This window comes from Lampetra planeri, chromosome 43 (assembly GCF_965212315.1).
Source record: "Lampetra planeri chromosome 43, kcLamPlan1.2.h2, whole genome shotgun sequence".
Taxonomy (NCBI): domain Eukaryota; kingdom Metazoa; phylum Chordata; class Hyperoartia; order Petromyzontiformes; family Petromyzontidae; genus Lampetra; species Lampetra planeri.
The window spans coordinates 6,280,626-6,302,578 of record NC_136149.1 but is presented as its reverse complement, the minus strand read 5'-3'; the positions used below and the strand labels follow the sequence as shown (position 1 = coordinate 6,302,578).

General features: G+C 51.9%; 3 protein-coding genes across 4 annotated transcripts; all 3 read left to right on the top strand.

Annotated features, from left to right (window-relative positions):
- Positions 1-3,206: 3,206 nt before the first annotated feature.
- ALKBH1 (alkB homolog 1, histone H2A dioxygenase) lies at positions 3,207-21,735 on the top strand. Its single transcript, XM_078614148.1, has 7 exons — positions 3,207-3,316; positions 16,714-16,841; positions 18,672-18,777; positions 19,102-19,249; positions 19,442-19,529; positions 20,231-20,424; positions 20,770-21,735. The coding sequence occupies exons 2-7, from the start codon at positions 16,722-16,724 to the stop codon at positions 21,260-21,262; spliced, it is 1,149 nt and encodes a 382-aa protein (XP_078470274.1). The 5' UTR covers positions 3,207-3,316; positions 16,714-16,721; the 3' UTR covers positions 21,263-21,735.
- DPH3 (diphthamide biosynthesis 3) lies at positions 3,228-8,145 on the top strand. The gene is made up of 2 exons (XM_078614152.1): positions 3,228-3,316; positions 7,164-8,145. Exon 2 carries the CDS (start codon positions 7,199-7,201, stop codon positions 7,460-7,462), a length of 264 nt encoding a protein of 87 aa, XP_078470278.1. The 5' UTR covers positions 3,228-3,316; positions 7,164-7,198; the 3' UTR covers positions 7,463-8,145.
- Positions 3,232-14,653, top strand: GLRX2 (glutaredoxin 2). Of its 2 annotated transcripts, none has more exons than XM_078614150.1 (2): positions 3,232-3,316; positions 12,433-14,653. In XM_078614150.1, exons 1-2 carry the CDS (start codon positions 3,266-3,268, stop codon positions 12,823-12,825), a joined length of 444 nt encoding a protein of 147 aa, XP_078470276.1. In that variant the 5' UTR covers positions 3,232-3,265; the 3' UTR covers positions 12,826-14,653. The 2 variants fall into 2 exon arrangements, with proteins under 2 accessions (XP_078470276.1, XP_078470277.1); XM_078614151.1 differs by lacking the exon at positions 3,232-3,316 and adding an exon at positions 3,584-3,709.
- Positions 21,736-21,953: the final 218 nt, after the last annotated feature.

Sequence of the window (21,953 nt, the reverse complement as noted above, 5' to 3'; positions counted from 1 at the left end):
GAGGAGAAACCGCTGACGAGTTGTAAAGCAGCAGCAGGCACGCGGTGAGCCAACGCCAACCAACAATTACCCGAGCTCTTCGGTCCCCTATATATGTACATTAAGGTGTCATCGGCCAATCGATGATGAGTGGTTTACACGTGGGGAGGAAATCGGAGGTCCCGGAGTAATCCCGCACTCGCCAGGTGGGCAACGCTCGATCATCATCATCCAGACGGGACGAGCGCACTCCGTTCTTGCTTCACTGCCTTCTCCTGGCGGGCCAGGGTATGGCTCCTTCTCGCGACGGGAAGGTTTCGCAGTCTCGGTGTGATCCACCATCCCTCGTGCACGGTGACTGAGAATGAGGTTACAGATGTGGTCCATTTGTCTGCAGTAAGGACATGGGCTCAGTTGCATAATACAACTTAACAATGTTGATGTGTTTCTGATAAAGCATTACACGCTTTAAGCGACTTTCATCTCATCTAAAACTAATTTAAGTGCACCCCCCAGTGGCAGCTGTCCCTGTGCGGCACGAGGTGACCGAGAGGCTGGCTCTGTCGAACGGGCATCAGACTGCGAGTCGGCGGCGATGATTGCATGCGGCCTAGCCGAGGGGACTCTCAGTGGCAGCAGTCTCTGTGCGGCACGAGGTGAGTCAGCACCCAGGCCTGCAAGCGGGCATCAGTCTGCCAATCCTATAGGTACACGATGAGCTGATCACCTATTCAAATCAGCAGCAATCCAGGGAGATGTTTCACTTAAGGCGGTGTTCTTTATCGCAAGGCCCGCGGGCCACTGGCAGCCCCTGGTGGTATTTAGTGCGGCCCAGACAACTTACAAAGTGAAAACAACTTTGGAGTGCCCGCGTGTTTATTTTCTTTGAGTGTCGCGCCCTCTACCGGATGCTGCAGTCATTGATGTTAAACTATTAAAACTTTTTTTTATATTATTTGGTTCTATCGGTAAAGTCACGTAGACAGAAAATACAACTTTTTTATTTTACCAGATAAGGCCCACTGAGCTGTGGAGCTCTTTTTAGAAGCGAACTGGCCACAAACGATATCTCAACGAAGTGGCTTATCACGTGGACATTTATAGCTGCCAAATACTCCAAACGCGTGATGTTGATGCTAAATGTGGAGGGGGAAAAACCGGAGGAGCCGGAGAAAAAGCCACGCGACCACGGGGAGAGAGAGACACGTAGACTCCAAATCTACAGCAGCAGGCGTCAGAGTCGAGATCGAACCCACGACCTCCTCCATACCAGACGAGGTAGTTAACATCTCCAGCATCAGCCGTGACCTCTCTGCTGCTGGATGATCGAGGGACTTTTTTACTCCACATCCCATCAGCTACGCGGCATAGTGGATGCGGGTGGGGAATTAATCGATCCGGCTACTTTTTTTTCTACCTACGTGACTTAACCGAAATAACCAAATAGTATGGTGATGTTCTCCTTTACTCGCGATCCGTTCTGCACGTATAGACAAACAATTACAAGTGTTCAATCTAGATTTGAAGTGTTGTAGCAATTACAAGTGTTACTTCCTCCAGAACCTCACGACATTTCTGAGAGCGCACACTTTCAGCAGCATGTCCAAACTTGCTCCAGATGTGTTGCCCTGCCAGAGAGGCCGTGGCGAGATTATCTGTTGTGTCAACAGGAGTCCTTCATCTTGATTTGAAGCTTTCGTGACTGGAGGAATCCAAACTCTTTGGTTCTTTCGGTAAAGTCACGGGAGTATAAAATAAAATAAATCACGACGTTTCGGGCGCAACACACCTGATGACGGACGCTTGTGTTGCGCCCGAAACGTCGTGATTCATTTTATTTTCTACCCACGTGACTTTGCCGAGAGAACCAGGAGTCCTTAGTTTGTTGTCTAGGTGCAGAGACGGATATGCCGAGTCTGCTGATATCGTTATTTATATCATTGCCGCCAACCCACACGGTTTACTCCGTATTCTTGTATAGGGAAGTTGAGTTTCCAGGTCCATACGGCGCACAGCCGTTTCAATACGGGCCACATGTTTTAATGTGTCTTAGAGGCCGTCCATAAATGGCGTCACGAACTTACTGGGGGGGGGGGGGGGGGGTCAGACATTTGTGACGATGTGTGACGAGGGGGGGGGGGGTTTGAGAAATGTGACGTCACATTAAAATGCGTACCTTTAAATAAATACAGACAACACGTTCTACTTAATTAAATATACTGTTTAATAAATGTTTTCTCATACAACATCAGAGTGCAGCGCCACATTAAATACGCACTACAATGACAATAGTTTAAAGCGATTTGAAGCGTGTTTTATAAAAAAAATTTGGGGGGGGGCAGAGCTTTGTGACGTCATATTTGAGGGGGGGGGTCTGACTTTTTGTGACGCCGTGTGACGAAGGGGGAGGAGGGTAAAAAATAGTCCAAAATCGCGTGACGTCATTTATGGACGGCCCCTAAAAAAAATATGTATGTCGAGGCGCGCATCTGTGGAGTGTCCGCGTGTCGCGCCCTCTGCCGGATGCTGCAGTCATTGATGTTAAACTATTACAACTTTTTAATATTCTTTTGTTCTTTCGGTAAAGTCACGTAGATAGAAAATACAACTTTTTATTTTACCAAGGCCCACTGAGCTATAAAGCTCTTTTTCAGAAGTGACCTGGTCACAAACGATATCTCAACGAAGTGGCTTATCATGTGGACATTTATAGCTGCCAAATACTCCAAACGCATGACACTGATAAGGAGTTGACACGTAACCATTGGAACCTCCTTTGCCAGTAGCAAAACACGACAATTGTTTTTGTACCCTTCCATCTGGCAACAAAACCGACACCCTCCTTACAAGGAGTCATGTTTGCATTGACCACAATACCTGCAGTCGTAATGCAAACAAAAAACATAATTCTGATAATGTGTGCACTGTCCTTGAAATTGATTGGTCCACACCCGAGACAGCTTTCCTTAGAGCCTAGTCTCACATGGTGTTGGACCAGATGACGCCAAAAGGCGCACAACTCAAAGACAATGCACCATCAGAGTATGTTGCCAGATGGAAGGGTAAAAAAAACAATTGTTGAGTTGACAAGTAAGTTATATTTAACTTGACTTTACCACAAGAACCAAAGAGTAAGTTACATTATTCAACGACAGACGATTTTATTATTATTTTATTGTTGTAGAGTCGTCCAATGGGCATGCGCGGTTGCGAGCGGCCCGGAACGCGTTTGTAAAGTGCACGCGGGTGACCGCTCCGCGCTTGCCGTAGTCGAGGCCCACTGGGGATGTTTCCGAGCGAGTTGACGCGCGGAGTCCATCGCCTCCTCCTCCTCGCGGTGAGTCAACCTCGATCCCTCCACCGCCTCCACTCCACCTTTCTACCTCGACCTTCCCGTCTTGACCTTCTCATCCCGCCGTTCTCTCCTCGACTTCCACGCCTCGACCTTCTCAGCTAGACTTGCACTCCGACGCGGCCTTCACCTTGTCGGATATCCGCTTCTCCGTGGGGCCACGTGGGCACCTGTGCGTGTCGGTACTGTATGTAGTATGTACTGTATTTAACTTCTTTAGCACCGTACGTCCCCATGCGCGTATGGCAGGATAGCTGCCTTTGTTAGTAAAGCGCCGACTGACCGTGCCGCGAGTTGGCAGCGGGAGATGGTGGTTTGAGTCGAGGTCTGGTACCGGTACTGCTGTGACGACCTTCATTACAACTAGGCCTCGGCAAGGTAAGGTAATTTACCCTTTTTAGCGGTAAAAGTGTAAAGGTAAAGGTGTCGACATGCCAAGGGGTAAGGTAAAGGGTAGGGTAAAGGTAGCTCGAAAGAATTACCCGGTAGGGTCAAGGTAGCGCGAAGCATTACCCGGTAAATACGGTGCCTTGTTTACCGCTAGAAGCTCCGTGGCGCAGTCCGTGGCCTCCATTTAATAAGTAATATTCTTTAAAAAACCTTTTTTTAAAGCACGTTTTTATTAAATGTACTGTACTAGTAATGGAAGAACTCCACGACTCCAGGAAGTGGCCCCGAAGCTTGCCATAACGTAAGGGACCGTGGCCAATTACAGCCAACGTCAGTTGATTATGGACAATTAGACCCAAGCCGAAACATAACATAAAAATAATGTTTTAAAATGTTTTCAATTTTTTATGATAGAATATAGTATTTGCATCAGTATGACATAAGTATACCACGTTTGCAGTCGATACCACATTGTGAAGTGGGTTAAAGTTGAGTTACAAGATTTGAGGATACAACACCAACAGAGTTTAAAGAAAGCGTGAAAATTTTGAATAATCGAGAGTATTCTATATGGATAAAGCGCTCTACCTAGCATTTACCGTTATAAACCTTTTTCATGTGTCATTTTACACGCTTGTTGTCGTTGTTGTCGTCGTCGTCGTTTCCTCAAATCTTGTAACTCAATTTTAACCCACTTCCCAATGTGGTATCAACCAGAGGTGTGGACTCGAGTCATGTGACTTGGACTCGAGTCAGACTCGAGTCATGAATTTGATGACTTGCGACTCGACTTGGACTTGCATAACAATGACTTTGTCCCACCTATGAGATGTGGACTCGAGTCATGTGACTTGGACTCGAGTCAGACTCGAGTCATGAATTTGATGACTTGCGACTCGACTTGGACTTGCATAACAATGACTTTGTCCCACCTCTGGTATCAACTGCAAACTTGGTATACTTATGTCATACTGATGACAATACTATATTCTTGGCTGTAATTGGCCACTGTCCCCTTACGTTATGGCAAGCTTCGGGGCCACTTCCTGGAGTCGTGGAGTTCTGCCATTACTAGTACATTAAAAAAAAGCGATGTTTTTTAAAAAGAAAGTTTAAAAAAATATTCTTTATTAAATGGAGGCCACGGACTGCGCCACGGAGCTTTTAGCGGTATTTACCGGGTAATACTTCGCACTACCTTTACCCTACCGGGTAATTCTTCCGAGCTACCTTTACCCTACCCTTTACCTTACCCCTTGGCATGTCGACACCTTTACCCTTTTACCCAGTCAAAAGTGTAACTTACCTTGCCGAGGCCTAAGTCACGGTGAGGGGGAAGCGCTTCGGGAACATCTCGCGAGATGTCAACTCCCTCGCCTGGTATACAGGAGGTCGTGGGTTCGATCCCGACCCTGACGCCTGCAGCTGTATATTTGGAGTTTGCGTGTCTCTCTCCCCGTTGTCGTGTAGATTTTTCTCCGCATTTAGAACAACATCACGCGTGTTTAGAGTATTTTGCTGCTATACATTTCCACATGATAAGCCACTTCATTGAGTTAAAATTTGTGATTGCCAGGTCGCTTCTGAAAAAGAGCTACATAGCTCAGTGGGCCTTACCTGGTAACATTTTTTTAAATGTTTAGTTGATAAAAAAAAATATCTAAAGTCACGGTGAGGGTAAGCGCTTAGTGATGGAAGCACCCTCGAAAGTAGTGTTACCTACCTAACCTGTGGGGCGCACGGAGTGCGAAAGCCTTCAAGGTAGGCTGCGGCGTGGAAACTGTGCAGGGAAATATGAAAATGTGCTCGAGAAAACGTGAGCTCCACGGTGCGGCGACAAAATACGAATACACGACGTGAAATGACCTCCTTACTAACACCGTGTTGACTGGAGCCGTCGACATATTAATACCTCCGTATTGGCAGTGGTAGTCGTCGGAAACGTAGTTGTGTTTTTGGGGCTGTGGGGGAGGGAGGGGGTACTTGTGGCCTTGATTGGGGGGCCGCCAGACCGCACGACTTGAGAGCGGTAGGGGCTGGCTGTGTTGTAACGCCGCTGCAGCTACGTCATCAGGGCGCCATGAAGACTCGGCGCCCCACTCTGATTTTAAATTGTTGTTGTTGTTTACCACTGCTCATTAACTCTGCGTCAAAGGGGGGGTCCAGGTGACAGGCGAGTTGGCACAACCTGGCAGTGTGGCTACGAGAGAAAAGCCCGGAGTGGTGGAGCTGTGTGCTGTTACAAAACTAAAAAGCACTTTTGCTTTAAATATAAATATATGTCAAATAGGCAACGTTTTGGGCAATGGGCCTTCTTCACAGCGCATAGAGATGGCACTACCACCTCACTTGCCTCACCATGCGCTGTGAAGAAGGGGCATTGCCCTGCACTGTAACCTATTATATAGTATGTAAATATATTACATTTATATAAATATATATAGTATATTAAATGAGGGACACACGCCTATGGCGTCCCTCATTTAAACGCACAAGTCCTAGCGTCCCCCTGGTCAAGGCGGTGTACATCCCTCATGTATTCCGCATCGTGAGTCATACAGTTCCCTAGACGCCCGTGAAATGCAGCAGGGCGCTCACAAATGGCCGCGATTGGGCCATTCGTCTACAACACAAGTCCCATGTGAACATGTTCAGCCACTGCAGGCGGACTATTGTGGTGATCGGGAGTCGATGGTGGTCGGAATTCAGAAGCGCTTGGTCTGCTGCAAGAGCGGTCTTTGTCCTGAGCTTTGGTAGAGGCACGGCCTCCTACACACGGCGGCAGATGAGAATTCTCCCGTGTCGTGTCCGCGTCTCATGGCTGGGAACAGAAAAACAAATCCAAAACTGATGTACAGTTTTTTGAGAAGCACTTGATGATATTCGCACGTGGAGGGAGTCTGCACGCCTCTGGTGTATCGCTTCTCTTCCCCGCGTGTCTCCGCGGGACTCGAACGTCGTCTCCTGCGGCGGAGCGCGAGCGCACGGAGCCCTCGTGCGAGGTGCCACCAGGGCTGCGGAGTTGGGGAGCGCATGACGTCGACCAACGTGGACACGGCAGACTTCGGCTCTCGCCGGGTCGAGGAGTAGAGGGAGCCCCCTGCCGGTGTTTATCGTTCCCTGCAGCGTTGTTCTCACTCGGCATCTGACCGCGGCAACGGCCACAGTGGTGTCACAGTTGAACTCGGCCAAAAAATTGTCTAGCGACCTGCGAGCGTGACCCCTCTTGCCCACAGATTTGCGCGTCTGTGACCGCGCCTCCGCCCCGCACGAGATGACCCTTTGCTCCATTTGCCTCCGCGCAGTCGCTCAGTGCGGGCACGCGTACAGACGGTCAGAACGTTGGCTGCACAAAGGTTCCGTACGCGGGCAACTTGAGTTTGTAGACCCTTGGAAGATGGCTGCAAATTTCAACCCCGAATTGTTTCTTCCCGGTCAACAGACGCCTTGACTACTTCTGACGCCCCCGCGCCCAAGATGGCCGAGCCAGAGGGGACGTTTCACGACGAGGTGGAGATCGAGGACTTTGAGTTCGACGAGGAGACGGACACCTACTACTACCCGTGCCCATGCGGCGACCGCTTCGCCATCAGCAAGGAGGACCTGGAGAACGGAGAGGACGTCGCCACGTGCCCCAGCTGCTCCCTGCTCGTGCGAGTCGTTTACGACAAGGACCTGTTCATGAAGGGCGAGGTGGTGGCGGCACCGGCGCCGGCCGCCAAGTCGTTGCACGCGGCGTGATGGAGGAATGCGCAGAACTATGGCCGGCAGACTCCCCCGGGGTGTGGCGAGCAAGGACGCGGGACCTGCCCCGGCACGCCCTGCGGGTCCATATGAAGCATCGTAGAAGGAGCATGCTCGCTCGCGTCAGGATGCTTGCTCCGCTTGGGGGTCGGGGGGAGGCGGGGAGGGACTTGCCTGCTGCTGCTGCTGCTCGCGATACACAGAGGTCACGCGCCGTCGTCTCCTCTTGCTGCTTCCTGCATCGCCAAGTCTCGGACCGCTGCACGCGCACAAACCTGGCCGAGTTGAGATGCAACGCACAAATGCACGCAAGCGGTTTTTATTTATGCTCGTTGATTTCAGCTAACGCGGATCATTGTTTTGGAAAGTGTCCGCCTGCTTAAAGTCGATTCAACTCGGCGGTTTACATGGGACGTGCTGTAATACAGATATGACGGGATGATGATGATGTTAATTGGTACAGGTGCCATTGCCCAGCGCCCCACGCACACGCCAACTCCACTCCTGCCCAACGAGTTTGGCTCTCAGAGTTTTAGGGTCCGGTTGTGTCAGTGCATCTCTCTAGAGACTTGCTGTAGCATCTGGAAGTAACCGTTAAAACGCAACACGACTTCGAGCATTTGCGCCGGACCGCGTCTGCCGTTTATAAATTCAAATTTCTCGACCTGTTAAGTGTCCCCGTTCAACGTTTCCGTGTCACATTTGTCCATTTGCAGCGTCTTTATTTGTATTACTATAGGAAGTCGGCAGGTTCTCTGCTACCAATTGAGTGTGGGCAGTGGCCACTGATTGAGGATTTTGGCATTTTTGGAGATTGGCAGCTTCCTGACGTTGGCGAGCACCTCTGCACTTTCCTATAATCACAGCTACGCATAGCAGCGGTACGCAATGCCATTCACAGGCACCGCGGGTCTACCGATCATGATCGGAGCAAGAAATCTCTGCTCGAACATTACTGTGTTCATATTGTGGACAGGAATTCAAGTCATGACGAGGGACCCATAGAGCCAAGTGGAGATGAGGAGTAAGTGGAGGTAGCGGTTGATCCATCGGCACAGCCTTGCATGGAAATATCAGAAAATGTAAAAAGTGTACACATACGCAAATGACAAGGGGGCGTTTCAGCTGTGTGTGATCAAGAAAAGACAGGGACTGACAGATGAGTAATTACATTTTCAACGGCACGTGCAAGAAATTTTTATCTTGGTTCTTTCGGTAAAGTCACGTAGACGGGAAATAATAAAATAATAAATATAAAACATTATAAAATACAATTCTCACGACGTTTCGGCCACAACGCAAGCAGCCGTCCTCAGGTGAAGAACAGGTCTGTCGGAAAGACAGCATCTGAATTTCATTTTATTATTTCCCTTCTACGTGACTTTACCGAAAGAACCAAGAAGATGAATCCCTGTAGTCACGAAAGCTTTAAATCGAAATAAAATAAATTTTGAGTGAAGAGATGCGTTTCCCGATGAGTGTGCCTCTCTGCACGAGCAGAGCTGCCGCTGGCTAGGTCAGGCCAGCCCCACACTCCAGCACCACCACAGTCCCGCGTTCATCACAAAATACTGCCGGTCTGCAATGACGTAATGTGTATACACTCATTAATTAGCTGATAACACCTGAATATATAGAGCAGTGATTCTCAGCCGGGGGGTACGTGATGAGGTTATTCATAAATGTGTGAAATTATATCATACATGAGAGTCATTGGTGAATAATCATATGTGAATCTGCCAATAAAATAACGCTGATACATTTTAAATCCATATGGTAACCTAGAACTATATAGAAGACCGTTTTAAACTCATTGATCGTACACAATGTGGTTTACCAGAGTAACCAGCGAGCGTGAACACATGACGTCACGCACCCAGCGCGTCTGTTGATTTTGTTTTTATTTGTTTGCAGTTCCTAGCTAGTTAGGACACCTCACAAAATGGACAATTGGTGAAAATATTTCTGTTCATTATTAATCAATGTATTTCTCCGAACCATGTTGGGTCGGGCGAGGGGGTTACTTGGTTGAAAATAAATTCAGCAAGGGGGGTAGAGTAGCTCAACAAGGTTCAGAACCACCACCGCGCTAGAGGACGGCAGAGCTTGGACAGTTAGCACCGACTCACCGCGTGGCTGCCTTCACCGCTTGTCTGTGGTTCCTCGTCGCGCCCCCCAATCGTTCTCTCCGTCTACGAGAACGGGGAGCGGATACCGTGCGGCGCATTACAAGTTCAAATTATTATTAAATGTGCATTTAATTGGGAGTATTGTGGCGAGTTTGTGTGGGCGTGCGCACTGGAAGTTAGAGAGCCCTTTTGCTTGGGGAAGTGCTTGAGAGGAGTGATCCAAAGGCTGGGCCTAGCGCAGGGCTGGGCAACCTGGGGTTCTAGAGGTGAGTGCGGCTCCTCAAGGGCTGCCTCGTGACGTCATCTATTAAGGACCACTGCCTCGCGTACTCGCCGCGTGTGCATTGCAACTCTCAAAATGTTGAGGTTTTTTTTTAAACGAAATTGAAAACAACGTCCCTTGTTGTTTTGGTTGCCAACCCCTGGTCTAGACGGTCATTCTCACTTCACAGAGCTGCCTCGGGTTTTGTTTACTTGATATGAACGCTACACGCAGCTTTAAATCTTTTCATTCCACAAGCTGGTCGTGGTGGTCTGCAATGTTTCATTTTCTTTTTTCGTTGCAAAAGTTTCGATATTTATCACTGAGGCGCGCTCCGTTACGTGCAGGCGAAGTAGTGCTCGGACTTGACGACAATTAAGTCGGCGTTAACAACGCAGCTCGAGCGATGCTTGTGTCTAGGTGCGAGAAAGTCAGGTTGTAATTGATTAATAAAATAGTGCTTCTGCAGGTAGCCGAGTGTGCCTTGTTTCATACCGTGTGTGGGACGGTTCGGAGCGTGTAGGGGAAGGGCACGGTTTAGAGTTCCAGTCGGCAGAATGTTAATAATTTGCGACGATGCGAACCACCAATGATTACCACCGCACGGACTTCCCACGCACGTCCGTGTGGAAATGGCACCGCATACCGCGGGAGATTGGAAAAGTTTTGCAGAGCTGCAGAATGCGATGGCGTTCCAGACTGCCCCAACAGTCTGGAACGCCGTCCCTCTGCACATTCGCAGCATCACCTCCATCGTCTCCTTCAAGAGACACTTACAAATTCACCTCTACAGCCACGCTTTCGAATGACTGAGCTTGACTCACCTAGTGTGTTGGGAGTATGGTCCGCGGAAGAAGATCTCACAAAACTGCCTCTGTGATCGGCGCTTGGCTCTTGTCATTGCAAAGGGGCCACTGCACTTTCCCAAGCAGCCTGCTGTTGGAATAGCAATCGCGTCAACTCGTAGCGCGCAGCCGCCCATCATCTGCTCGCTCTCGTAGAGAGAGCACGACTCGGGAGGCACGAGGAGGAACCACGGAAGGGCGGGAAGGCAGTCGACCAGCCGGAGGCGCCGGCGCTATCGACAATTGCCCAAGCTCTGCGATCCTCTAAAGATGTTTTCAGCCACTTAATGAATGTTTACATGTGGGAGAAAACCCGAACGCCGGTGGAACAGGCGGAGGCTACGTTTTGCCGTGCTGCCTTGTCCTGGCGAGCCCAGGGTACGACACCACCTCGACGCCCGCAGTAAGGGAGTTGCTCAACATCGGTGTACGGTGATCCACCAATCCAGCTCGCTGCTGCCTCCTGGATTACAGTCAGCCACGTGCAGCGTAGCCACCGGCACCCGGCTGATTGTTCATCACGTGGCAGTTAAACTGGTATTTGTTGATCCTCAAGTTCCAAAATTGAGTTAATTAATTGATGACCAGCCTGAGGTCATGAACTCGCGTGCCCCTAAGGGCCTGGCTTAATCGCAGGTGGTTCTCCGGGTTGAGCACGGGATCCGTGGGGTGCCGGCCCGGCTCCCTGACCTTGAGGCCACAGTGGTGAGATGTTAACTAACTCACCTGGTGTGCAGGAGGTCGTGGGTTTGATTCCGACCCTGACGCCTGCTGCTGTATATTTGAAGCTTGCTTGTCTCTCCCCATGGCCGCGTGGATTTTTCTCCGGGTCGTCCGGTTTTTCACTTTACATTTAGAATGAACATACATGTTGAAAATATTTGGCTGCTATAAAATGTCCATGTGATAAGCCACTTCACTGGGCTATCCTATGTGGTCAGGTTGCTTCTGAAAAAAAGTTGCATAGCTCAGTGGGCCTTACCTGGGAAAGTAAACTAGTTTAGTTTGAGTTTAGTTTGCCTGGACACCAAGCTCGTTAACTTTCGCTGTGCGTACAGTGCGGGAGATTTACATTTTTTTATTTTGGGATAAGTTTTTTTTATTATCTGAAGAAAATAAAGGTAAGGACCACGCCGTACAGTCGGCTACAAGGGAGTTGCGGGAAAAAAAATGGTAAAATATCGTACAGGCCACGTGACGTGGCAAAGCCAGGTGGTGGTGGGGGCTACGATGCACGTTGGTCTGCAATCCAGCACTGGAGGAAACGAGGATTGTTTGATAATACAAATCTGAAACGCCCTTCCCGTGTGCATCGAGTTTCCATACCCTGGCTCCGCAAGGAGAAGGCGGTACAGCAAATGTCCATCTCTTGTTGTCCCCCTTGTCTGCGTGGGTTTTCCCCGGGTGCTTTGGTTTCCTTCCACGTGTAGAAACTCATTAATTGTCTGAAAACATCTTAACATACAGAGGACCAACAGAGCTTGGGCAGTTGTTAGCGATGACTCTCCACCAGGCTGCTGCCGTTCCCGGTCGTGTCCGTGGTCCCTGCTCCCACCTCTCGAGCCCTCCTCTCTCTCGGAGAGCGAACGTCGGGCGGCGGTGCAGCGTCGTCACGGCTATCGGGACATTGCGAGTTAACGTGTGACACAAGCGCTCGGGCGTGCTGTGGAAGTTGGCCGCGTCCGCTCTAAAAGGCCGGACGGCGTTGTGGTGCCGCCCGTTTGCGCTCAGCGGTGCCGGGCGGCGAGGATGGGGAACTCGCTGTGGACGCGGCCGCCCGACACGGCGGAGGGCGAGTACGTGCGGGACACGGTGGCCTCCAACTGCGTCGTCATCTTCTCCAAGACCGCGTGCCCCTACTGCACCATGGCCAAGCGCGCCTTCGACGAGATCGGCGCGCGCTACCTCGCCGTGGAGCTGGACCGGCGCGCCGACGGCCGCGCCCTGCAGCAAGCGCTGGCGCTGGCTACGGGCGCTCGCACCGTGCCGCAGGTCTTCGTCAACGGGCGCTGCATCGGGGGCGGCACGGAGACGCAGCGCCTGAGCCAGCAGGGCCGGCTCGCCACGCTCGTCGCCAAGTGCCAGCTCCCCGGCGCCGCCGAGGCAGCCGGGGCGGAGCGCTAGCGTCCACGACTGGCGGAGCGCCAGCGTCTGGTTACCGGCATCCGCGGGGGGCAGCCGCAGCGTGATGCTGGCGTTCCTGGAAACCCAACCCCCCCCCCTCGCAGCTTCTTAACAGCCGGACATTGTCCGTCCTCAACTCATTTTTTTCCTCCCAAATGATATCCCGATTGCGCTGTTGGCGCGAGACGAAGCGTCCACTGGGATCACTCGCAGAGCGGTGCGGACCCGACGGTCGCCTTGCAGAATGGCCCGCGGGAAGCGGATGTCGCAGAGCTACCTCCGAGATCCCTTCGCGCGGTAGAGGGCAGCGCTCGCTCCGTACGAGCCGCGAGCCGTGTTAAGCGGCGTTCGCCCGTCGTAGGCTAACAGTTGATCTACGCTTGGAGAGGATCGTCTTTTGTTTATGCGCATTGTGCATTGCACGCGCAACGTTTCAAGTTACACGTTCATATTCATGGTTTGCTTTTGTTCACGTATGAATAGAGACAATTCTGCATTGTGCGCCATTTAGATTTGATTCAGAGATCTGATTAGTGGATTTACCCAAACAATATCACTTTTTCCCGGGCGCAAATCGTTACGGCGGTCATGGTGTCAACCTTATACACGTACATTCGTAATTCGAGGCTGCGCGGTGCAGTAATCGGCGTCGGTTTCACCGTTCTCTGGCGTACGCGGTGAATTATTAACCGCCAGCGGTGCGTGTTAGGCCTGTCACGGTTCCACCCACCTTGCCCCACGCAATGCAACGCATCGCCACAATTCATGGGTCGACCCTTCGATTCTCCAATCGAATCAAATCATTGAGCGCCGGCGAGATGGTGAAGTGGCTGCAGGAGGGGGGGGGGTCACTTGAGCCAAACCAGAAACGCAAAGACAATAGCCGCCTTTCACTATGGGAACCTCATTTGCCAGTAAAAATATGATAATTGGTTCTTTACCCTTCTATCTGGCAACAAAACTGACACCTTTTTACAAGGAGTCATGTTTGAATAGACCGCCTTTCACTCGCACGGTTTGGTGCGTGTAACCGCGAGCCAAACAATGCGCTTTTAATCGCTCCGTTGTTTTGCGCGTGGCCCGGGTCTCGTTGCCAGCGACGTCCCAGACTGCTGCCCCAGGCTGCCGTGTCTATTTGCTGTTGGGGAAACGAAGGGTGGGTTGGGGAACAATTGGGAACAGACCGGTGCTAACCCTCGTAACAACACGCCCGACAGCTGCCCACGCATGCATTTAACAAGTTTGGTAGAGCCGGTAAATGTTGTTTAAACAGTGCAGTACACGCTGTTCACTCAAACAGGAGAAACCGATTGTTTCTCAGTATATCTAAATCATCTCAAGCCTCCCGTACATCACGTGACTTCTGTGTGGCAACCCCCGCTCTGAACCCTTCCCCTCTCCCCCGCCCCCTGTGAGAACAGACGCCGCTCTGTGCAGCTCACGTGTGCTCGCTCCTCTCTTCCCTCTCATCATCTCATCCCCAACATCTTGGCCCAGTCATGCCTCCTTCTTATTCCTGTACGGCGTTCCTTTGGCTCCTGATTCTCCATTCCTTGTTTTCTTATTTTCCCATTCTTTCTCGTCTCTCTTCCCTCTCCCATTCTCCCACCCATTGACTCTACTCCTCTCCATACTTTGGTGTGTGCCATGGGTACAATATTTTATTTTAGCACAACTCCAATGCAGCAGTGTGTGTGTGCAGTGTGGACATGTATGCATGTGTAATCTAATTGCCATTCTAACCGTGTGCTTGGAAATGTCGAACTGAGTGAGAGGATCGCACTGAAACATCAAAGACATAATATAATAAAAACGATGGCTGCTTAAATATTGTCCATGTGAATTGAGTTTTTTTTTCATTCTCGTCAAGTCAAAGCACCCGATGTGGCGTCGGGAAACCTCCGACGCCGCCACCTCTGGGTGTGTCCAGTGACGATTGTGGCGACTTCTTGCCGGGCATGCCTGCTGAAACGCTTCTCAGTCGGCTGCCGTGTGTTCAGAGCGCAGCAGTTTGAGTGCTGTGCAGAACCACTTAATCTGGACTCGTACGCATCTTCTTCTGGCATATATTTAAACTTTAAACTAAACTATTGTACTATTTCTATTTTAACGGGTAAGACCCCCACTGAGCTATGTAGCTCTTTTTCAGAAGCGACCTGGCCACAAATGATAGCCCAACGAAGTGGCTTATCACGTGGACATTTATAGCAGCCAAATACTCTAAACGCACGTTTCTAAATGTGGAGAAAAAAAACCAGAGGACCCGGAGAAAAATCCACGTGACCACAGGAGAGAGAGAGAGAGAGACGCAAACCCCAAATATACAGCAGGTGTCGTGGTCGGGATCTAAATCCACGACCTCGTCTACCAGGAGAGGGACATCTCACCACCGGGGCGCACCAATCACACTGGCACCCAGGGGTGAAGCTTCTCTTCGACGCTCAGATCTTGCCCAACCGCGCCCGCCTTAGCGGGGATCGCTCGCGTCCCACGGATCCGGTTCGTCTGCCCACTGAGGGCGACACCTCACACTCCCAGGGTACCTCACTCCCAGGGTACCTCACTCCCAGGGTTCCTCACTCCCAGGATACCCCGCTCGAGCCTTCGGCCGTTTGTGATTTGGTTGCCTCGGTCGCCCGGCGACTACGGCAGCAATCGCACGCGCGCGGCCGATGACGGTGTCCTGAGCCACACTCGTTGGGTCACGTCAAATTGTAGTTGCACATTATTGGCCAAGTCTACAAAGCTGCCGGGAGGTAAGTACGAACACACACGCGCACAAAGACGATGCACCCCGTGTAGCCTGCACAGGCTGTTGGGGCAAGTGCTGTTGGCGAGCAGCACCTCTTCCATGTAGCCGATGTAGGTGCTCGCGACTAAACCACGTGACCATATCACTATTTTCCTCCCTGCACTGTCTCTCTGTAAATCACAGAATAGACTTCAAGATGCTTCTTCTCACGTTTTAATGCCTTGAATGAGTTGGCTCCTAATAATCTCACCGATATGGCTTAAGTTCTATAGTCCACTGGCCTTTGGAATCGGTTCCCTGATTCCAAAGGCCAGACTGTTGTTCTATGGGAGAGGGAGATTTTTGCAACCAGGCTCCACGATTGTGGTTGTTAAACTAAACTATTAAAACTACACTTTTGTTTTTGCAGGTAAGGCCTACTGAGCTGTGTAGCTCTTTTTCAGAAGTGACCTGGCCACAATTGATAGCTCAGTGAAGTGGCTTATCATGTGGAAATGTATAGCAGACAAATACTCTAAACGCGTGATGTTGATTCTAAATGTGGAGGGAAAAACAACAGGACCAGGATAAAAATCCACGCGACCACGGGGAGAGAGGCACGCAAACTCCAAATATACAGGTGTTGTGGTCGGGATCGAACCCACAACCTCCTGTATACCAGGCGAGGTAGTTAACATCTTGCCACCTTTGCGAGATGTTTGGAAATCTGAGTGTTTCCCTTTTTAAATCGCGTCTTAAAACTCACCGGTCTGTATGCGAGGCTTTCTCTATCACGTAACAAGCTTCATGTCAAGCGCTTTGAGACCTTGTGCGATCTGTGCTGTGATAGAACACCAAGTGTATTACTAAGAGTATTGTGTACACGCGATTCAGAATATTTATTCATACTGGAGGAATCCGAGCAGTCAAGCTCTTGTTCACAGATGTCCAGGAGATTCCGCTGCATGCAACCGAGTTGCAGGCAATCGAGTTGCAGGCAATCGAGTTGCAGGCAACCGAGTTGCAGGCAACCGAGTTGCAGGCAACCGAGTTGCAGGCAACCGAGTTGCAGGCAACCGATCGCTCCAATGCAGTCGCCACGGCTCCCCCCTCCCACCCCCCATTGCTCACCACGGCGACTGCGCGTGTCCCCGCAGTGGCGGTGATGGTGGAGCCTGGCGAGGAGGCCATGCGGCAACTCTTCAAGTTCTACCGCCGGCGCCGCCCACCGCCCGACCTGGGCGGCGTGCTCGACCTGCGCGAGGCTGCACGGCACCCGGACACGGTGAGGGGCCCCCCCCACCCTCCCCACGCCGGACCCCGGTATTTATGGTAACACTAAAAACAATGTCGTTGTTATGCAGTCTATTCTTAGTCTTAAGCCTCACCTTACCATATTAATAAAAAGTGTGCCGTTCCTGGCCCTTCCCCCCTCAACCATTATATATTATATACGGAGTGGTATCTCTTGTAATCTCTCATTTACTTGATACAGCTGTCGGGCTGTGACGGTTCCACCTGAAGACGGAAGCTTGTGTTGCCTCCGAAACGTCGTGATTTTTATTTTACTTTTATAAATTTTAATTTTTTACCTACGTGACTTTACCGAAAAAACCTAAGAATATGAATCCTTGCAGTCACGAAAGCTTCAAATCTAGAAACAATGTCGACACAGATGGGTGATGAACACACTTGCTGTTCTGCCCACATCTCCTGGCCACTCCAATGGGTTTGTCTGTACAGTATGTATGTAGAACTTATTTTGCACCATCCGGAGCCAACCGTGCTAATCGGAGGTGTGAGGGAAGGACGACAAACTAAACAAAAAGCATTTCTAAAGAAATACGTTTTCATTCTAGATTTCAAAATGCATAGCTCCAGTGGCTTCCTGATATCGGAGGGAAGAGCATTTCAGACGGCCACAGAAGCGCATCTGAAAGCGCACGATCCAGTGACCATCTTTGTTTGATGGCCAGTCAAAAGCCGCTGCTGCTGCGAGGATGACCGGAGTTCGTGTGATTATGGTTTATGGTCCTTGACGAGATCGGCAAGGGATTGTGGTTCATGCGTGGAAATCCCTTTGTATGTAATGAGTGCGACCTCAATGTGTTCATTGGAACCTCATTTGCCAGTAAAAAATATGATAATTGTTTTTTTACTCTTCTATCTGGCAACAAAACTGACACCTTTTTTACAAGGAGTCATGTTTGCATAGACCACAATACCTGCAGTCATAATGCAAACAAAAGACATAACTCTGATAATGTATGCACTGTCCTTGAAGTTGATTGGTCCACACCCGAGACAGCTTTCCTTAGAGCCTAGTCTCACATGGGTTGGAACTCAAAGACAATGCACCATCAGAGTATGAGCGCTCGGGGTAAGCATTTACACCATTGGAACCTCATTTGCCAGTAAAAAATATGATACTTGGTTTTCTACCCTTCTATCTGGCAACTCAATGTATTCGTTCAGCAACCGGAAGTCAATGCAGCTTGGCGAGGACTGGACGGACACGGTCGGATCCTGCGGCGCTCGTCACGACACGTGCCAGACAATTTTGTGAACGCTGCAGCTTGGGAATGGTTTTGCCAGACGTCACGTAGAGTAGCGAGTTGCAATAATGTCGATACCATGCTCCACGCAACCGTGTTGGCTGTGTCACTACTCGATAGTGGTCGAATGTTGTCGTGGAGCCCTGATATCAAGAAGGGTCTTGCCAGGATTAAACATTTCTAGAAACCACCCCCCCTGAACCCCCAACCCCCTCCTGGACCCTGAGGAGGGAGCAGGGAGAGAGGTTTTCTGTAACCCGGCCAGAAAGTCCGGTTAAGCCGCTCGTTGGTCCAGACCTCCAGGGAATCGGTCAGACGTGGATCGACGTCCCGGTCACGGTTACTGCCAGTTGTGTAATAATTCACCAACGCTGGCCAGCTGGCTCAAAATCGTAACAAAGTCATAACTAAGACGATGCACTTACACCTGACTCCCCCCGTCCCCTCCCCCTTAACCGTTCCAGTGCTGTGAGCCGTTCTGCCGTCCCCGTAACCCCGCAGTCTCTCATGGCAACAGGAGTCTCACCGTGCGTCCCGTGCGTGCCTGGATGCTGCCCCAGGTTTATCGCGCCCGGTTGGAGGCGTCGGGACTCGACGGTGAGGCCCAGCGAGTGGGCCTGCAGCCTGTGTCGCAGTGGAGGGCCTACGGCCTCAACGGATACCCCGGTACGGGGCCGTGGGGGGCATGGGGGGAGGGGCCACGGGAGGGGCCACGGGGGAAGATGGAGGGGGGGGGGAAGGGATGGAGGGGGGTAAAGACAAACCAATTGGTATATTTCCCCAGGTGACAACTTGATTTGGTTCGTTGTCGGGTGGTGGAGGGTTATCGTTGAAGAAACATCATCGTACCCGCAAGGCGATCTAGCCCGCAAAGAAACCTATTACGGATGTTCATGCTGGTTGTGGATCACCTGCGTTTGGGGACTATGCAGAGAAGCAAGCACGGCATTGTTACAAACGGAGCCGGGGCCGTGACATGTGACCCCGCAGGTTTCATCTTCATCGTAAACCCCTTCCTGCCGAGCGGCCAGCGCTTCTGGGTGCGCCAGTGCCTCAAACTGTACCCGCAGAAGCCCAACGTGTGCAACCTGGACGCCCACGATCCGCAGCGCGACGACGTGTGGGCCTCAGGCATCAGGTGAGGGAGCTCCCCACAAAAAAAACGAAGATCCCCCGTGTAGCAGCTACGGCCAAACCGGCGTGACCACGGGGAGCCGGCGGGAGGGGGGGGTCACGTTCCTCGCGGTGTCACTCGGTGGAGGAGCTGCGATTGGTTACCACGTGGCCGAGCGATCGTTCCGTTCTGTTCCCCCGCGTTCTGTTCCCCCAGGGCCGGCAAGGGCCCGCGGGAGCCACGGAGCCTCCTGGAGAAGCTGCGCTGGGTCACGCTGGGGTACCACTACAACTGGAATACCAAGGTGGGCCGCAGCCTCCCCACTCGCTCGCTTCCCACTCACTCCAATGAGTGATCCCGCTCGCTCGCTCGCTCCCACTCACTCCCACTTGCTCCAGTAGAGAGTGAAAACGCGGTATTGCCGAGCCTCTGATAATGTGAGCACGGTAAGTGCTGTGGTGTGTGCAGTGCGTGTGTGCAGTGTCCGCTGCTGTGTGTATGTGAACTTCTATTCCCGGCCACGGCTAAACATCGGTGGTGCGATATCCGAAACGGATCATGGGCTCCCGCTTCACAAACCTACGCTGACCAAGTGCGATGGTTTATGCTCCTTGACGAGGTCAGCGAGGTATCGTGGTTCATTTGTGGCAAGCACTTTGTGTGTATTGAGTGCGACCTTATAACGTGTTTGTTCGGCAACCGGAAGCCAATGTCGCTCGACGAGCACTGGACAGACATGAAGCGCAACTGAAAGCGTGCGATGTGTGCGGTGTGTGTGTATGCCCGGTGTGTGGCATGTGTGGTGTGTGTGTGGTGCATGCGGTGTGTGTGGTGTGTGCGTGGTGTGGTGTGCGTGGTGCGTGCGTAGTGCGTGCGGTGTGTGTGTGGTGCGTGTGTGTGTGGTGTGTGCATAGCGTGTGGTGTGTGTGTGGGTGATGTGTGTGTGGTGTGATGTGTGTGTGCGGTGTGTGATATGTGTGTGCGGTGTGTGATATGTGAGAGCAGCGATACTCTGCGCACCACCGCTCGAGTCTCCCCGTGGAGGTCTCCGGCGTGGCCGGGATCCTCGCCGCCGCCTGCGGCTTCCCCACGTTCTGTGCCGAGGCGGCCATCTTGAACTTCTACCGTGCCGACTCGGCCCTGGGGCCTCACGTGGACGAGTCGGAACTGGACCTCAGCCAGCCGCTCGTCTCCTTCAGGCAAGCGCCTCACCCGCTCACCCATTCGTTCGCTCACCCATTCACTCGCTCGCTCGCAGGCCCACTCACTCACTCGCATCCTCGCTGTGGTTGTCCCCACCTGATGACGGACGCTTGTGTTGCGCCCGAAACGTCGTAATTTAATTTACTTATTTTAATTTTATTATTTTTATTTTCACCTACGTGACTTTACGGAAAGAACCAAAGAGTATGAGTACTCGCCATCCTCGCTCGCCTCTCACTCATACACTGTGTTGTGTTCACCGCGGTGTTTGTGCCGCGCGTGGTTATCACCGCGCGTGGTGTTCACGGCGGTGTTCACCGTGGTGTTCGTGCCGCGCGTAGTTTTGGCTGCTCCGCGGTGTTCCTACTCGGAGGGCTGCGGCGCGAAGACCCGGCGCTGCCGCTCTTCATGCACAGCGGCGACGTCATGGTGATGTCGGGGGAGTCACGGCTGCGCTACCACGCCGTGCCACGCATCCTCGACTCGGGCGGCGCGCTCCCAGAGTGCCTGCGGGAGCCCTCGTACCCACGGGAAGCCGCGGGGGACCACGCGGAGCCGGATCCCTCGGGCCGGGGCGACCCCGGGGTGAGTGCCACGGAGCCGGACGCCGTGAGCGCCGCCGACTGGGAGGTGTGCGCGCGCTACCTGCGCGAGTCGCGCGTCAACGTGACGGTGCGGCAGGTGGCCGCCCCCGGGGAAGCCGTGCCCAACACGGAGCCGCCACTCCACCAGGACGCCGCTGCCATCGTCACCCAGCAGGGCGGCTACAGCGACGGTGATGCTCACAACCACGATGAAGAGGGCCACCGTCATAGTAAAGAAGACACGGGATAGCCGTGCGGGATTATGGGAACGGGGGATTATGGGAACGGGGAATTATGTGAGCGGAGAACATATCGACGCCACGCGTTTGGGCGTAACGGCCGAGGCTGCAAGGAAGTAAGTCCGGGCAGCGCTGTGCCGTGCGCTTCCCGCGGGAGAGTTTGTCGGCAGCTTCCTGCCCACTCGCTCGCGACCCCTTGACCTCTCCCGGTCTCAGACATGCCCACGAGATGATGAGACCCGTGCCACGGGGGTTGACGTCGATGCCGCGTTTGTTCGTGTGGGAGACCAGCAGCAGCACCAGAGAGAGAAACGGTCAAGTGGTAATACTTACGTTCACTGCCCAGGGATGTTTTGCCATAATGCATCATCGGTTGTTACGCGTTACTTTTAAACGTGCGTCTTATCTTTAAAGTGCCAATTCCTGTGCAGCAATCGAATGAACTGTGACATTTTAAGGAAATAAAGGATTTGTGCGATGGGTACACGGTTCCCCGGAGGGTGTTCTCTGAAGCCTGCGCTTCCCAGTGAGAGCCGTTCATCGACCGAGCTCCGCTGTTGATTTTGTCTGCCAAGTCTTTAAAACAAAAACATTTTACCAGGTAAGGCCCACTGAGCTGCATAGCTCTTTTTCAGAAGCAACCTGTGACCACAAATGACTTGTGGGATTTTATAGCAGCCAAATACACGACACGCATGTCGA

What these genes read in the sequence shown, in the direction of transcription:
- GLRX2 (XM_078614150.1), top strand. Translation starts at nt 3,266, where the DNA reads ATGTTTCCGAGCGAGTTGACGCGCGGAGTCCATCGCCTCCTCCTCCTC. An exon ending in ATCGCCTCCTCCTCCTCGCG is followed by an intron (nt 3,317 to 12,432) that starts GTGAGTCAACCT and finishes GTTTGCGCTCAG; the next exon opens with CGGTGCCGGGCGGCGAGGAT.
- ALKBH1 (XM_078614148.1), top strand. Translation starts at nt 16,722, where the DNA reads ATGGTGGAGCCTGGCGAGGAGGCCATGCGGCAACTCTTCAAGTTCTAC. An exon ending in CGGCCTCAACGGATACCCCG is followed by an intron (nt 18,778 to 19,101) that starts GTACGGGGCCGT and finishes GTGACCCCGCAG; the next exon opens with GTTTCATCTTCATCGTAAAC. An exon ending in GTGTGGGCCTCAGGCATCAG is followed by an intron (nt 19,250 to 19,441) that starts GTGAGGGAGCTC and finishes CTGTTCCCCCAG; the next exon opens with GGCCGGCAAGGGCCCGCGGG.
- DPH3 (XM_078614152.1), top strand. Translation starts at nt 7,199, where the DNA reads ATGGCCGAGCCAGAGGGGACGTTTCACGACGAGGTGGAGATCGAGGAC.